This window comes from Schistocerca americana, chromosome 1 (genome assembly GCF_021461395.2).
Source record: "Schistocerca americana isolate TAMUIC-IGC-003095 chromosome 1, iqSchAmer2.1, whole genome shotgun sequence".
In the NCBI taxonomy this organism is placed as follows: domain Eukaryota; kingdom Metazoa; phylum Arthropoda; class Insecta; order Orthoptera; family Acrididae; genus Schistocerca; species Schistocerca americana.
The window spans coordinates 362,001,965-362,020,564 of NC_060119.1; the positions used below are offsets into that span (position 1 = coordinate 362,001,965).

The 18,600-nt window shown below is 38.2% G+C and overlaps 1 protein-coding gene across 1 annotated transcript in view; it reads right to left on the reverse strand.

Annotated features, from left to right (window-relative positions):
- Positions 1-18,600, reverse strand: part of LOC124550888 (leucine-rich repeat serine/threonine-protein kinase 1) — a 146,708-nt gene that overhangs the window by 103,834 nt on the left and 24,274 nt on the right. The window contains exons 6-16 of the mRNA XM_047125694.1: positions 15,184-15,316; positions 12,469-12,641; positions 12,191-12,385; positions 10,591-10,770; positions 8,805-8,950; positions 5,375-5,525; positions 3,300-3,476; positions 3,030-3,217; positions 2,076-2,276; positions 1,659-1,852; positions 1,282-1,454 (exon numbers count right to left, since the gene is read on the reverse strand). Coding sequence (XP_046981650.1) covers positions 1,282-1,454; positions 1,659-1,852; positions 2,076-2,276; positions 3,030-3,217; positions 3,300-3,476; positions 5,375-5,525; positions 8,805-8,950; positions 10,591-10,770; positions 12,191-12,385; positions 12,469-12,641; positions 15,184-15,316 — 1,911 coding nt within the window. The remainder of the gene's footprint in view (positions 1-1,281; positions 1,455-1,658; positions 1,853-2,075; positions 2,277-3,029; positions 3,218-3,299; positions 3,477-5,374; positions 5,526-8,804; positions 8,951-10,590; positions 10,771-12,190; positions 12,386-12,468; positions 12,642-15,183; positions 15,317-18,600) is intronic.

The window sequence follows — 18,600 nt, forward strand, 5'->3', positions numbered from 1 at the left end:
ATAAGCTGTACAGACATATTTGTATCAGACACCAAAACCAAGAAAGGTGGAAGTCAAGTTCACTGTCATCTCTGATGTCTATTTGTTCACTGAAAAGGGAATGAGGGAATCAAAGAAACTATTGTTGTTTGTCAAGGACACAAAATTAGTACAATACAGTTCACTGATGATGCAGCAGTGATAGCCAAAAGTGAACAGGAACTGAATCAGTGCTGAATTTAATGGAACATGTGCCAGCTGAAGGTTAAGATATGCACATAAATCAGGAGGAAGCACTACAGGTGGACATGTTGGAAGCCTAAATGTTACAGCTTGGAAAAAGAATGTACAAGGGATACATACATTTTGATACCTGTGAAGCAGAATTGATAAACATGATAGGCACATGCATGGCACAGAAGAAAGTACAGTGCGAAAAAGTCTTCGACATGAATAAATAGTGGCTCATTTCTAAGAATGTAAATTGTGCCTGGTTTTGAATGTATTAACATGAATTAGTAATCAGCAAGGAAATTTCTGAAACTAACTGCAGTCGGAGGTAACCATCAACAAGTACATGACAAGCATCCAGATATACTCATAATCAGTTCCTTTTGAACTTACGCCACATCAGGTCACAATTCATTTTTTATGTTAAAGCATTTACCATGATATGATTGTGACTCTGTTACAGTGAACTGTATATATTATATTGCAACCTGATTTTACTATTGTATTTTAACAGTAGCAGGAGGTGGGAAATTAGTTTAGTAACATTTTCCTGTTTGTATTTGAAATGCCTCCCCCCCCCCCCCCCCAATTTAGTGACTTGGAAATATGGAAGCAACAGAATAAAAAGTAGCAATTTCTCAGTTGATAACATGGTGTTCTTCTGTTACTACTGGCCAGCAACTTGGAGTGCCAGTATCACTGCAGCTGTCAAAAGGTTGCATTTTTTCACCCTACAGAATTTCATGATAAAACCATATTCCTTTAATGTGTTTGGATCATGTTCTATGTGGAAATAAGTGTCAAGTGCTTCTACAAAGTTCTGGGCTTGGTTCTTCATAACAAGAGCCTGGAATACTGAATTTGTGGTACCTCATTTGATGTTATCGTACGGAGAAAGAGAATTAAATTTCACTATAATCTAAATATCTGCACAGAGGCTATGTAGTTAAACAACAGCCAATGAAACACTTACCTAGGTAAGTAAGAGATTAGGGTTTTAAATCTATTCTAATTTTTTGAATTCTTTCAACATAATGTTATATCAATTCAGTAGTTGCAGAGTGAGCATACCCAATCAGTTTCATCTTCTTCAGATACAGAACTTCCCCCATCATCATCTGTTGATAACTGTATACGGCTAAGGTTGTTGTCAGAGAGTATAAGTGTGCGGAGGTTGTCAAGTCGAAGATGTCGCCTGTGTGTGCAAACATAATTCAAGATGGTACTTCTTAATGATCGTCGACCTGTGGGAACAAAGAAACTTATTACAAACAAGTTAAGAAAGCTTTCAGGTGTTTCTATTTATTAACTTAGCAAGTGACTTCATAATTTCTCGGCAGCACATGAAACATAAATACAGCATACTTCCATCAGGCATTGAATGATATATTTATTTGTGAATGTTCCACTGCATGTCATATTAAACAATACTGATTAGAATGACTTGCCTGGCATTAATGGTATTTTTGTACTTCCTTTCATACCAGCATCTACCATAGAGTAACAGGCAGTTACTGAATGCTCACTACCATCAACACCATCAATCTGTGGTAAACTTGGCCAGCAACATATTTGGTTGTGTGACACATCTAACTGCTTCAGTGAACTTGGATACGATGTGATGTGGCTCATACTACGGAGGCTGTGAAGTATTAACAATATTTTGTATGTTCATAGTACAATGTGACAACATTAATGAATAAGAAAAGCAAAGTAGCCATGACAAAACTACAAGAAAAGTGCAAAAATTAAAATGACATTACACCACTCTTGGAATTCTGTTCATTACTCTTTTGTTTTTGTCATGATTTACAGTGACAAATATTTACATCTAGAAATACAAGAGATTTCAGAACAAGCAATACCTATTATAGCTAAGGTTCAGTCTTGTCAAATTTACAGCCAAACAAGGCAGTGCTATTGGTACACCAGTGAATAAATTATGTGCCAAATTTAAAGCTGAGAGCTTTGAGCAATTCTCGTCGTGTTCTTCATCTGTGTGCATGATCTGCTCAGTCACCTCCACACTGCGACTCCATATGTTGTGATGAGAAACATCCAAATGTCTACAACAAACAAAAAGAGGAAATGCATAACAACATGAACTTCATGTTTTAGTAGTATTACTGATAAAGGAAAGCAGTATGATTAAACCAGCAGAAAAACAGTGATATTTACAAAGTTGTTTCATTTTAATATGTAAGTTACTATATCTAAACATACAATATACATTTTGATTTCATAAACATGTCATCAACATCAAAAAGAATGGCTAAGAAAGAAGGTGAAGGGAAGTAAGACCATAACATATGAAGAGGGAGATAGTCCAGACAGGAGGACGTAATGAATATGAATAATGAATAATGTGTAATGTGCAATGTGAATGGGTAATGGAAAGAGGGAGTAGTGAGTAGCAGAACTGGGAGAACAAAGATAAAATAATTAATGAGACTGAAAGGAACGAAACTAAAAAAGGTAGGAAATGGGATTAAGGACAAGAAAAAACTCTGCAATATTGTAACTATACATAAGATATCATTTACTAAAACACAAGGAAACAAAAATAATCTGCAGTGGCCCATGAGCTATATAAACTTATTCTGATTACTGAAACGAAGTCATGGTGCAGAAATAGAAAAAAGGGAAACTGTTTACAATTCAAAATATCAATATGGATCTGAAAGTCAAAATGAATTGATTAAAAAGAAACTGCACATTCATTCACAGAAAACTTAGTATCATTCAAAGACATATTGTATTACAAACATTCAAAGACTAATTGTGTTATATGATTGTCAATACGAGTTCGTGATACTCACTCGACAGTTTTGGTTTTCATGAATGTTGAGTGGAAAGTTTGCGCATCAAGGAGATGATCTTCACTGCTAAGGTTCAAGTCTTCTGAAATTTCTGAGCAACTGGTTGATTCTGAATGGTCGCCATAATCAGCTACACCAGCTGATTTTGTACCATCACTATGCACAGGACTCTGGGCTTCAGTATGCTCCTAAATAATTTTAATACACATTTGTGTAACTTTAAATTTACAGTTTTATCAGAATATTTTCAGTCATTGCATAATTTTTTACCTCTGGTGGAGATATAGGAAGTTCTTTCAGCAGGTTAAATGCAGCATTCAGTTCTTTCAATTTTGGAGCTCTCCACACAGCATATGGTAGCTCTTGCAATTTGTTATTTGAAATATCCAACGTCACAAGAGATGACAATTTGAAAATGTCATCACTAATAACTTCCAGTCGATTATCCTGCATAAGTTAAAAAAATAATTAATAAATAAATAAAATTTTTAAAAAATCTATAAAACGAGACATTTCTTCATTTTTTAATCGGAATACATAAATGTACTTAACAGTATGTCACTATTTATTTTCACAGCCTCTCAGCGTTTTACTTCTTACTGTCTTATTATTCAAATTCCACTTTGACCATAATTCATCTTTCACCAGTAAATTAATCAATAATATCTTGCTGTTTCCTTATTAATAAATGTATCAATAGTTGTTACACAAAGCTATTTAAGATTGGTGGTAAGAATTCCTAAATAATACATAACAGTAGCCTAATACAGTAATGTAATTAAAGAAACAGCAGACTGAATCTTATACACCCGGAGACAGAATGTATGTTGTTTCGAAATATCCTGGCACATTAAATCTGTGTAAATTGTTGATGGTGTACAGCTACCAGCCACAAATTGATTTCATGTTACTTTACTCACAAAGTACTGTTACTGTTTTCAAATTTTTACAATTCATCATCAGATGGTTTTTTCAGACAGATCAAATATGTGGGTCAAGCTGAGGCTTCTATCCACCAATATGTCTCTCCTATTTTCAAAACTCCATAAATGCTCTAAGGAGAGTTATACTTTAACAGGAATATTAGTTAATTCTTTTCTTACTTTGCTTTGAAAATCTTTTTGTTCCACTCATTTACGAAACTGTAAAAATGTGATTCCCTGCACCATATTTGATGTACATTTTAAATATTATTTTTCCTTTTGTTAATGAGACAAAGAAATAGGTAAGAATAGAGTTTAACAGCCTCCAATGATGAGGTTGCTGAAGACAGAGCAGAAGCTCAAATCAGTGAATGACATGGAAATAAATCAGTGTTTTACCACTTGTTCACATCGCTAGTTGCAGGCAGAATGGCATGCAGTAATAGGGGGTGGAAGGGTGGCAGGGTTCAGGGGTGGGCGGTAGATGATAGTAGAAGTGAGGTAGGAGCGTGAATGTACCATTAACATATTAAGATTATCTGGAGCAAAGCTTAATTCATTTGCTCAATGGAGGGGGAAGAAAATTATCGTGGTTTTTTTTAAGGAACAGAAGTGATTTAGGAAAGTAGAAATAAAAATATAAAACAGATAACTTGCAGATCTTACAGGGGCTTCCACAAGGCTCTTGCAATTTTTATGCTCAGATTCCAATACATTTACAGCTTAATGGTACTAGTACTAACCACAAAAATATTAAGCGTGACACACACAACCACAATACAAGATAGAGAAAATATTTCCCTGAACACTTAGCAAAGTTTCACTCTGGAATTACACAAAGGTCTTTAACAAGCTGCTGGCAGATTTAACAGCACAGGTTCCAAAGTCTGTACAATATCAGAAGCAAATTAAAATTGCATCTTCATTAGCTAATCATTCTGAAAATTTCTGATTATCGAAAGCCAGTAATTGGACATTTGTAGGGGAAAAGTAAGACTGTTCAATGCAAATTGACAAAATGTTATTCTTTCACAAAGGTCTGTGGAGTCAGTAAATATTCATTTAGCATTAGCACATAAACAGCAGCTGCTTCGTAAGGAATTAGCAGCTTCTTCTGAAACAGGTTTCCTTCTAGTTTTATAAAGTTATTTCTAGCATGTATAAGCACGAATAACATATAATATAAGCATAATTAGTTTGTAACAGTGACTTGTCTTTGTTAAAATATACTTTGAGTTATACCATACCATGAAAGTTTTCCTTTAGTATGGTGCATACTGAACACGACAAAGAATGACTTAAGACTAAAAAGCACTCCATTCAAATACAGGCCTGGCACCTTAACTGCTATACATCACACTCAGTTAATCAGTGTGTTGATAACTAAAGCTAAAGTTCTGTTTATTCTGTATAGTTGGTCACCTGTAAATAGACTTCCTCCAATACCGGTGCAGTATATCCAGTTTTTCTAAACTTATTATTCTTGTTGCCCCCTCCTCGTGTTGGAGAAAGTGAACCCGCTTCATTTGGGGATGGTAGTCTTTCAATTTTGTTCTGAGCAACATTCAAGTACCTGCAATAGGCAAATGTATATATTAATTGGAAAGCATTTCAGAAAAAGGATTTTCTTCCAAATCTGATAACAACACAGACCAGCTTTAAGAAGCAAACAGGATAAAGATTATGGTACATGAGTTAATCTTGAAGAAGTGTTTCAGATCAAAATTACCAAAGGGTATTTTTCAGGAATCCAGTGGAACTGATGCTCCATGTTCATGCACAATATTTTGATGATTGGTCAAGACATCTTTATACGGTGAAACAAGTCATATTCTTATGTTCGTTACCTGGACTCCACCTTGTTGTTGTTGTTGTGGTCTTCAGTCCTGAGACTGGTTTGATGCAGCTCTCCATGCTACTCTATCCTGTGCAAGCTTTTTCATCTCCCAGTACCTACTGCAACCTACATCCTTCTGAATCTGCTCAGTGTATTCATCTCTTGGTCTCCCTCTACGATTTTTACCCTCCACGCTGCCCTCCAATACTAAATTGGTGATCCCTTGATGCCTCAGAACATGTCCTACCAACCGATCCCTTCTTCTGGTCAAGTTGTGCCACAAACTTCTCTTCTCCCCAATCCTATTCAATACTTCCTCATTAGTTATGTGATCTACCCATCTAATCTTCAGCATTCTTCTGTAGCACCACATTTCAAAAGCTTCTATTCTCTTCTTGTCCAAACTATTTATCGTCCATGTTTCACTTCCATACATGGCTACACTCCACCTTGACTGTATAGCAATGTTGCTGTCATGAAGTTTTATACACCCACATTGCTGTTGTGAAGTTTTATACAGCTATTTTTAACTCTTGCAATGTTCTTTGATGAAATGCACATCTCTTTGAAGTTTATTGTCTGTGTCTGATAAAATTATCAGCAAGACATCAATAAACCGAGAGCAGAAGTCAATGGCTTGGTTACTTCTAAATATCTTTCATTGCCCATTAGGTTTTCCAAGATCCTTGCTTTCTGTATTCTGTAATTATGCTATCCCAGAAACTCTTGAGACTGCATTAGAAGATTAGTCTTGTTATGTTTTATTTTATGATTATACTTCGAACCTTGTGCAGTGGGTGCTTATCTGCAATGCTGTTTGGGTGAATAATGTTGTTGTTATTTCTTATTCTTCCCTTTTAGCTTTCTATGACACAAGGAACGAATTTTTACTATTTGTTACCATGTTCTTCCTATGTATGACTTGTTTGTTATGCCTTAAAATGTAGGATAATAAATGGCATACTGGCTGGATTTGATTTTGCAGTCAAGGCATGCTTCTATGTTTTTTCAGATGTTTTTCTCTAGGCTTTTCTCTGAAGTTTGCTCCAAACAATCAATACAAGTCCTCTCCCTGCTATGTGACCCCACAGTACAGTCTTATACTAAAAAGACATGGCAGTAGGTTCAAAGTAGCCATACAAAAAAATTGTCATCCTAGTCAGTTAATAGGTGGAAACATGTTTACTTCAACTTCACACATTCTGACATGCAAAATGTTCAATACACTGGCTCATTACAATGTAGATAACTGGCTACCCATCATTACTACTGCTTCACTCAATTCAAAATATACTAACTAATGATCTTACAATCAGAAGTATTCCTTCTTTCCAAGGTTAGAAAGCTCATAATGTTGTGGTGTTACAGCTACTTGTACTTTCTGACACTTAATGAAACCGTGTGGCAGACCTAATGTGTTGGCATGAGCCATGATGATGTAGAGGTCAAAAGACCAAAAAACTTCTTCTTCTTCACTAGTTGCATGAAGTCCATAACATTACTCTGTCAGCTGATAATATTATACTTTCTTTCCTTTCCCACAGACCTTCTTTTATTATTTACTCTTTGTTGGAGATACTAATGACAGTTGCACTGTGCTCCATGGAGCTGCTGTATCCTGCATTTGATAGGATTTTCGTAATGGAAACAAATTTAGTTATCTGTAAATAACGGATAGTGTTTCCTGATTCAGACATTCTTCAGTAACATTAATTAACATATGGCAACCTACTTCATGTATTGGCTTATGTTTGAAGCAATTATAGTGTTGTCTTTTGCAAAATTGGACCTATTAATATTTTTATTTCCTGGCTTTCATGTAACTCAATGCATTCCATATTTTCAGGATTATTCTATGGATTTTCTACAATTATTTTATAGTTTACAATTAGGGTAAAGTATGCAACATTTAGAGACAATGTCACTTGATGAATTAACCACAAATTAAACTATGCTTGTGTAACTTCCATTGTGTTAAGTTCTTAAATCATAAACTTTTATTTGTTTACTTAATTATTTGAGTATAATGCCTGCGCAACATGAGCACCTATTCCACTACAAAAACATTTAAGTTCCTTCAGAGTCATATCTAACAATATATGGAAGATGAACAATCAAAGACAAGACAGATTGCTACTTACTGTAAAGAAGACACGTCAAGTTGCAGATAGGCATGATTAAAACACACTCACTTATAGATTTTGGCCATAGCCTTTGTCCATAAAACACACACACACACACACACACACACACACACACACACACACACACACACACACAGCGAGAGAGAGAGAGAGAGAGAGAGAGAGAGAGAGAGAGAGAGAGAGAGAGAAGTAACACACCTCTCAGGCACACACTTTTCCTGCATTGTTGATATTTCTACCTGGAGTTTCCATAGTTTAATAAATGGAAGATGGTCAGTATTCTTGAACAGAATAACCACAGTTGTCAAGTACTGAATTAGGACTGCAAGTCTAAAACAAAATAATAAGTCGAGTACACACAAAATCAATAACTCATTGCCACTGAGGAAATTTTAGGGGCTTAATTTCTCAAAAACTGATTTCGTTATCTGTTATTTGTAAAATATTAGTATAGCATTAGGTTGCAAAGAACATAAACTAGTATTGTCTGTGGAGCTCGTATAAAGAATACTAGTCATAAGAAAGAAAGTGGAGGAGTAAACTACTGGTTGACAAATCAGCTCACTTTCAAGATAATATCAGGGCCATATGGTTTAATAGACAATGGAACCTTTGAGAAAAAGTCATGGACACTCCCTAAAAACCTAGATTATCTGACAGACAGCTCAGACTCATGTGAGAGATCTTAGAGCAAATCACCAATCTTATACCAAGAAAATACTGAATGCAGTTGTATGTGAAATAAAAGAAAGTCCATACTTTCACCATTCCACATTCCTGAAATACTCATGCTCAATCAAATTTACACAGCACATTGTACATGTGTGGTACTATGGAAATAAAAGTTAAACACACAATTTTCTTAACATACCTGAGACTATGAAGTTGAAAAATGACTAGAGGTAACCAAGTAAGCGAATTTTTTGACAAGTCTATCCTTGTGATTGCATAGAGAACAATATCTTGATTCTTTGGATTTAATTTAAGCTTGGGATTGACATTCAGAGCTGCATCAACCTAGGAAAAAAAACAACAGAAAAATATTAAAACTGTGCAGATGAAAATAAGCTAAGAATATGAAGGTGAAAATACACTATACGACAAAAAGAGTGAAGCACTCAGAAGGGGAGGCAGAAAACAAATGAACCTTCCTGAGTTGAGAGGACATGTGGTGTTAACTCAGTAATTACAACATAGAGTCTAATTTACAAAGAACTTGGCAATACTCACTTATCAGCACGACACTGCACCCCTCTAGCTTGGATGCATGTTCTGATTCAGTTGGGAAGGGTGTCAAAAGCCATTGCATCCTTTCCTGAAGCAACTGGTCTTTGATATCCTGGACATTGGTACTAGGACAGAGCTGACATCCATGCTGGTGCCACATGTGTTCTGTTGGGAACAGAACTGGAGGTCTTGCTGCTCATGGGAGTACCTCAACATCACATAGACAATTCATAGAAACGCTTGCCACGTGTGGATAAGCCGTGTCCTATAGCAAAGGGCATCACAATACTGTTGCATGAGAAGTGAGACACGAGGATGCACAATATCAGTGAGATACTGTTGCGCCATCAGAGTTCCATCAATAACTACCAGCTGTGGCCTGAAGTCAAGCCCGATGACTCCCCAGAACACACTGCCAGAAGTAACACCACTATGTCCCTCCAAAGCATTAGAATAATGGGACCTCTCCCCTGGCTGTCACCATACCTGCAGATGTCGGTTATCCGGGTAGTGCACAACCATGATTCATTTCTGAACACAATACAATGCCATTCATCAGCACTGCAAGCTTCTTGGTCACAGCACCACTCCAAACACAGCTATTTATCTTGTGGTGTTGATGGCAGCCTATGTGTTGGATGGAATTCCTTGGCCGAGCCATTGCTAGTCTCTGGCTAATGGTGCAGGATGATACAGAATGTGACTGAGAGACCGTTACTTATTCTCAGATGGCAGATTAAGATGTGAAGGAGTTACAATGTACCTGGCACACAGTATAGTGATCTTTCCTTGTGGTGGTCCGACTTAATCGATTGGAACCTTGATAATGATTATGCCTACCTTTCCAAAAAAATGTTCATATGTGTGTGAATTTTAAGGTCATTCCTGAGGTCATCGGTCCCTAGACTTACACACTACTTAAACTAACATTGCTAAGAACAACACACACACACCCATGTCCGAGGGAGGACTCGCTCCTCCGGCAGTCTGTGACATGGCGCCTGAAACCACGCGGCCACTCCAAGTAGCGCCTACCTTTACATTCCCATGCAGTGTGACATCAGGCCACTGTCACATTCCAATGCCTCACAAATCTGGATAATGTAAAGACCCACAATGTGTCCTCTATCAAATTCTGTCAAGTGCTGATAACATTGTCTCACAAGAGTACACAGCATCTTAGTGTCCTTCACAGTGATTACTCAATGTCAGACACCGTTCAGACATGATAGCAACACCAAACACAAACAAGACTAATGCATTTGATGGCTATTCTATGTAGAACTGCAACTCTTAAACATTCACGTTGCCACCTCTGGTGTGTACATGTACGAAGTTATATTGACATCTGACCATGTCTTCTGGGTGCTTTACTCTTCTTAACAGCAATTTATTTTTAACAATGAACGAAAAGAGAACACACTACTCACCAACCACTGTTTTCGTATCTGTGCGAGATCACATTGTTGGTTGTGCCAGTTTATCATTACAGCTGTATTTGGAAAGAGTGAGCTGTATGTTAAGCTGCTGAGACCTAAGTGTGACACTGAACCAATTCCTTCTTCTGTCATGGCTGCTTTATTCAGTCTGTATTCAGGATCAGGATATGCCTAATATAAAACAAAAGATTTTAGAAAATGGTTAATTCAATTTCAGAACATTACAGCTCATACATACATATATTTGTTAGCACTATGGCCTCTTTTTAATTCTTCTGTATTAGGATTTAACTCCTCACTGTATATAATGTTCTCTAAGAGTACAGTTAGTACTGTAGGAATTTACAGTATTGTTTGCAAAGACACCACTCATTTGCCTGATGTAAGTAAGAGAAAACCAAGTAAAACTCTGAATCAAAGTGACAAGAATAGGATTTGAATCTAGCTCCTGGTGAATATGATTTTTATTTTTATTGAGTAGGGCAGTCATATAATGCAGTCAGCAGCAGACTATGAGAACCTGCATACATCTGTTTCATGTACTGTAAAGGAGATCTGTAATCAAATGGAAAACACTAGCAAAGCAATGCCAGACAGCAATGACATTAAGGCAACAGGCATTATAAAAGCATGCACGACTTTTAAAAGTAACAAAGAAAAAGAAAGTGGACAGTAATTCATTCCACAAAGTCTCTTTTGATGACACCTAGCAACTTATTTTACATGCCATGTATTAATTTAGAGTAAATCTATTCACAGAAGATATATGTTGTGAGAGTACATGAAGTTTAGTGTTGTTTGTATGGCTTTTATAGTGTGGTTTAATAAATTCTTCAGATTTTAAAAGCTTTGCAGCTTGCAGCTTGCTTCCGGGCACAAGTGATTGTTCCAGATTTAACAATGCTCCCATCCCTCCCCTGATACCTCCACACATTTCATTTCACTCTTTGTACCCATAAAATAAAATCCTAATCTTTCATATTCTCACTTCAGATTAATAACAGCCTCATTGCAGAATGAGATTTTCACTCTGCAGTGGAGTGTGCGCTGATACGAAACTTCCTGGCAGATTAAAACTGTGTGCCCGACCGAGACTCGAACTTGGGACCTTTGCCTTTAGCAGGCAAGTGCTCCACCTTCTGAGCTACCGAAGCACGACTGATGCCCCGACATCACAGCTTCACTTCTGCCAGTACCGCGTCTCCTACCTTCCAAACTTTACAGAAGCTCTCCTGCGAACCTTGCAGAACTAGCAGACCTGAAAGAAAGGATATTGCGGAGACATGGCTTAGTCACAGCCTGGGGGATGTTTCCAGAATGAGATTTTCACTCTGCAGGTAGGAGACGTGGTACTGGCAGAAGTGAAGCTGTGAGGTCAGGACGTGAGTCGTGCTTGGGTAGCTCAGATGGTAGAGCACTTGTCCACGAAAGCCAGAGGTCCTAAATCCTGCAATTAAAGATTTTGTGGGAAGCTAATAAACATACACATACAAAGAGTAATACGTCAGTTGATTCACAGGCTTCAACTGCTTGGCTTTCTTTCTATGTCACATTTGAATATACAGCCTGTGAACAGTATTAATTTACCAACCTTTGTTGATAGCAGTTTGGCAGTAAGAATGTCATCACGATTTTGTGTAGCCACACGAAGCGCCTTGCAATCATCATCACGGGCTCCATGCCTTAAAAGAAGATCTGTCATGCCAATATCTCGATTCTTGCATGCCTCAACAAGTGCAGTGGAACTGCTAATAGTGCCAACGTCTTCAGTGTCAGGTGAAGATACCTGCAAAAATAGCATCCTAAAGGCACTGAGACACTTAGAAGGCCAGTATCTGTCACAAATACGAATGGTCCCATATACAATACCTGATCTGACATTCGGCATGCCAAATTTGGATCAGCTCCACAAAGTAGTAAGGCACTGGCTACTTCATAATGCTTTCCTCTCACAGCAACATGAAGAGCTGTTTCACTGTTATTGCTGCAGTATATATTTAATTGTAAAGGACTTAGCATGCAGTCATTTTTGGCAGCTTGACCTGAAATGAATTAGAGATATTAGTACGTGTTCTAAGCAAAGATTAATAGTGGAACATGATATTCTTATTCCGAACAAGATGGTATCTTACTTTGCTCAAAGCATACAGCACACATGACAGAGAGCCTAAAATTCAGAAAATGGAATATTTTCATGATGATTTTTTCATTATCTTGAAAGGATAAGAATTTGTACAGAGAGATTCAAATGTATCAGGACAAAATCAGTTCCAGAATTAAGTATGAACTAATGCAAAAGTCTGAACAAAGAAATTAACTTTTGTTGGCACAACAACCACAGTACGTGTAGGTTAAAAGATGAAGCTGACTGAAGCTCTACTTCTCTGCTGTGTTTAAGTGAGTGTCTGTTCTTCCATCACCTCTGTTTTACAGTTCTCCAGCTTCATTTCTGTGATGTCCACCATTTCAGTGCTATTTCTTTTTCTCAGACATTATGCCTCCTAATCTTCATCACACTCTCTTTCCTTAAAGTTATAGGAAAGTTATGGTACAATGTAAATATTTTAGGAGTAAAGGAGACCACTCATTGAAAAGTAGAAAGAAAATTTGCTAGCTTTCTTGAGCTAGAGCATACCCCCCCCCCTCCCCCCGCGCACACGCACACACACCAGCTTGTTTGCCAGCTAGGAGTATGTAAGGGAAGTGTTGAAAGTACATGGGCTTAGCAGGGAGTGGTGTACACTGAAGGTGATGTGTGGGCATGAAATGGTAAAGCGTGTTGGAACTTGGAACACTGGATTTACTGGAGATTGAGGCCAGGATGATTCTGGGAGCAAAGGACATGTTGCAAGGGTAACTCCCGTCAGCATGGTTCAGAGAAGCCGTTGGTGAAGGGAAAAATCCAGATGGCCTGGGTTGGGAAGCAGCGACTGAAATTGAGCGTGTTATGCTAAGCTGCATTTTGTGCTGCCAGGTGGTCAACTTTGTTCCTGGCAAAAGTTTGGTGGTAACCATTCGTCCTGACGGACGCCTGGTTGATCAGTCACACCGACATCAAAAGCTGTGCAGTGTTTGCAGCAGAGTTGGTGTATGACATGACTGCTTTCATAGTTGGCCTGGCCTCTGAAGGTGTAGGATAAGGACTGGAGCCAGAAGTGCTAGACTGGTGGATCAGACGGGTCTTAAACCTTGGTCTTCCACAGGGATGACCCTTTGAAGTTGATTCGTGGGGGTGAGGTCAGGGGATTAGGGGTATGTGAGGGGTACCCATAACTGTGCTGAGGATTTGTTTGTATATCTTCCATTCAAATAAAGGGAGAGGTAGTGTTGGATAGCAGCAAGGCCAAGGGCATGAGGAATGTTGGTGTACAGGGAGGTGGCATTAACAGTGACGAGTAGGGATCCAAGAGTGTAACAGGGTGGAGATGGTGGAATGTCACTAAATGGAGTTGGTCTTTGAAATGGAAGGCTGGTTGGAGGTGTTGATCAACAAGAGCAAAAATTCTTTCAGTGGGATCACAACAATCAGCTGCAATGGGGTGTCCAAGATTTGTGGATTTTGGAGAGCATGTAGAAGGTGAGTGCTCAGGGAGTCATTGGGTTGAGGAGAAAGGTAGACTCAGGGGGAGAGGTTATGGAAAGGGTCTATGCATTTCAATGGGGATGGGAGGTTATGTTGTGACTTCTGGGATGATGATGATCATGATGATGATTGGTTTATGGGACACTCAACTGCAAGGTCTTCAGCGCCCGTACAAAGTCCCAATTTTTACACAGTCCATTTTTTCAACAATCCAATCTAATCACTGTATCAAATGATGATAATGAAATGATGAGGACAACACAAGAACCCAGTTCCCGGACAGAGAAAATCCCCAACCCGGTTGGGAATTGAACCCAGGCTTCTGGGATGGGAAAGTGTCAGAGGCCTTCTGCCAGGCAGACACAGTGACTCATCACAACTGTGGAGAAGACATTGTCTGCAGGAAGGATGATTAAATCAGGATACGTTTTAAGGTTGTGTATGGCTGTCCTTTTTTGTGCTGAAAGGCTAATGTTCCTCGGAAGGGACCTGGAGCTTGCTGTACCCCATTAGAGACTGGGGGATCTGCAAAAGTAGCCAAGCCATATACCAACTCTTTTGTAAACACCAGACATTTTTTTTAAGTCAGCATGACTACCAACAGCTGTCCTCCAAGATGAAAGGACAGTAATGTATATACATGGTGCAACAAAGGCATCTTGTATAATAAAATGGACAGCCTACAGCGGTTTTTAAAATGGTTTTATCATGCAGAAATTACACTCATACATGAAGAAATATGTAGCAGTGTTTGTTTTCATTGTTAAATAATAATGGAGATTAGATTTTACTGGCAACAACAGACAAACATTAACTGATACTCAAGAAGAAGGGTATGTCAGGCAGGAGAAGATGAAGATAAAACTTGGGGAAATGAGTGACAGTGGATTCATTAGAAGTATTATAGGAACTTACATTAACTTTAAATTCATGAAGAGACTAAAATGGCTAAGTTAAGGAGCTCCAGAACTGTGACTGGCACATTTAAATTTAAAAACTACCTTGATTTTCTCCAGCCCGACTGAGATTAAGACGAGCCATGATTGATTGAATTCCATCAGATATACGCCTCCTTGTTGGGCTAACAATCTCTCCACCTCTGCCAGGATCATTCTCATCATCTTTCTGTAATGACTGAAATTAGATAATATTAATATTAATAAATGGGCAATGGCAATTCAAATATTATAGTCAGGACAAGGGGCTGACAATGTCAGCAGTAACATATTAAAAGATCATAATACTATTATAAGGAGATCCACATACAATAAAAGAAGCAGCCATAAAATTTAAATTATCACCTCCAAAATATTAAGCTGTGGTCATGAAACTTGGTGATTGTGTCAGTCCTTTTCTACATACTGACTCTTTAATGCAACACATTTTTTTCATGATGGACAGATGGGTTTCTGGAGACAATGACAATTGATGTCTGTATTCTGTCTGTCCAGGAAATGTTCCACTTCAAAAATCACCTTGTATTAGTGGAAATACCTGTGACGCAATGGTTTCTTAAAAAAAAAAAAAAAAAACAGCATGGGTGACTAAATCCTGTGCATAACAGGCTGTGGTGTTGCCAAGGAGCAAAAACAACCTACAATGCTTCGTCTTGGCAGTATTCCATAACCTCATCAGGAGATTTCAGTACTATACTCCTGTGATAGGTTGACCTTTATGAGTATAATCTGGTGGCATCACTCACAGCAGTCTCAAAAAACACTCAGCACAGCCTTGACTGCTAATGCTTTGCCCCTTACTTTTTTTCAGTGGTGCTGAATCAATATATCTCCATAGTTTCCTTTGCTTCTTCATCACAGGATCTTAGTGACACACTAGGCATTTGGCCATAGTGATTAGGCAGCTAAATAACTCATCATGATTCCCTGAAGTAGCTACAAAATTTTCCTAGCAGGTTTTTTGAATGGGTGTAAGCTAATTCATCATCTCATGGAAGACACTGAAAATGGATCCATGACTGATTTTCACTTATTGCACTACCAGCTCAATTGTGATATGCTGATCTTTGAACAACAGGGCCTCCACTTCTCTTGCAATTCTCATTCACAGAGATATGGTCAGTCACTTAATTATTCAACACACAAACTTATTTGACTACAGTGGAAGTGTCTTTATCCCCCAAACCACTGTCATAAACAATGGTAAATTTGTTTCCATACACTTTCATTGTTATCAGGAGAAAGAAAACTGGCGTTCTACGGATCGGAGCGTGGAATGTCAGATCCCTTAATCGGGCAGGTAGGTTAGAAAATTTAAAAAGGGAAATGGATAGGTTAAAGTTAGATATAGTGGGAATTAGTGAAGTTCGGTGGCAGGAGGAACAAGACTTTTGGTCAGGTGATTACAGGGTTATAAATACAAAATCAAATAGGGGTAATGCAGGAGTAGGTTTAATAATGAATAAAAAAATGGGAGTGCAGGTAAGCCACTACAAACAGCATAGTGAACGCATTATTGTGGCCAAGATAGACACAAAGCCCATGCCTACTACAGTAGTACAAGTTTATATGCCAACTAGCTCTGCAGATGATGAAGAAATAGATGAAATGTATGACGAGATAAAAGAAATTATTCAGGTAGTGAAGGGAGACGAGAATTTAATAGTCATGGGTGACTGGAATTCATCAGTAGGAAAAGGGAGAGAAGGAAACATAGTAGGTGAATATGGATTGGGGGGGAAGAAATGAAAGAGGAAGCCGCCTTGTAGAATTTTGCACAGAGCATAACTTAATCATAACTAACACTTGGTTCAAGAATAAAAGAAGGTTGTATACCTGGAAGAATCCTGGAGATACTAAAAGGTATCAGATAGATTATATAATGGTAAGACAGAGATTTAGGAACCAGCTTTTAAATTGTAAGACATTTCCAGGGGCAGATGTGGATTCTGACCACAATCTATTGGTTATGAACTGCAGATTGAAACTGAAGAAACTGCAAAAAGGTGGGAATTTAAGGAGATGGGACCTGGATAAACTGAAAGAACCAGAGGTTGTACAGAGTTTGAGGGAGAGCATAAGGGAACAATTGACAGGAATGGGGGAAAGAAATACAGTAGAAGAAGAATGGGTAGCTCTGAGGGATGAAGTAGAGAAGGCAGCAGACGATCAAGTAGGTAAAAAGACGAGGGCTAATAGAAATCCTTGGGTAACAGAAGAAATATTGAATTTAATTGATGAAAGAAGAAAATATAAAAATGCAGTAAATGAAGCAGGCAAAAAGGAATACAAACGTCTCAAAAATGAGATCGACAGGAAGTGCAAAATGGCTAAGCAGGGATGGCTAGAGGACAAATGTAAGGATGTAGAGGCTTGTCTCACTAGGGGTTAGATAGATACTGCCTACAGGAAAATTAAAGAGACCTTTGGAGAGAAGAGAACCACTTGTATGAATATCAAGAGCTCAGATGGCAACCCAGTTCTAAGCAAAGAAGGGAAGGCAGAAAGGTGGAAGGAGTATATAGAGGGTTTATACAAGGGCGATGTAATTGAGGACAATATTATGGAAATGGAAGAGGATGTAGATGAAGACGAAATGGGAGATAAGATATTGCGTGAAGAGTTTGACAGAGCACTGAAAGACCTGAGTCGAAACAAGGCCCCGGGAATAGACAACATTCCATTAGAACTACTGATGGCCTTGGGAGAGCCAGTCATGACAAAACTCTACCATCTGGTGAGCAAGATATATGAGACAGGCGAAATACCCTCAGACTTCAAGAAGAATATAATAATTCCAATCCCAAAGAAAGCGGGTGTTGACAGATGTGAAAATTACCGAACTATCAGTTTAATAAGTCACAGCTGCAAAATACTAACGCGAATTCTTTACAGACGAATGGAAAAACTGGTAGAAGCGGACCTCGGGGAAGATCAGTTTGGATTCCGTAGAAATGTTGGAACACGTGAGGCAATACTAACCTTAAGACTTATCTTAGAAGAAAGATTAAGAAAAGGCAAACCTACGTTTCTAGCATGTGTAGACTTAAGAGAAAGCTTTTGACAATGTTAACTGGAATACTCTCTTTCAAATTCTGAAGGTGGCAGGGGTAAAATACAGGGAGCGAAAGGCTATTTACAATTTGTACAGAAACCAGATGGCAGTTATAAGAGTCGAGGAGCATGAAAGGGAAGCAGTGGTTGGGAAAGGAGTGAGACAGGGTTGTAGCCTGTCCCTGATGTTATTCAATCTGTATATTGAGCAAACAGTAAAGGAAACAAAAGAAAAATTCGGAGTAGGTATTAAAATTCATGGAGAAGAAGTAAAAACTTTGAGGTTCGCCGATGACATTGTAATTCTGTCAGAGACAGCAAAGGACTTGGAAGAGCAGTTAAACGGAATGAACAGTGTCTTGAAAGGAGGATATAAGATGAACATCAACAAAAGCAAAACAAGGATAA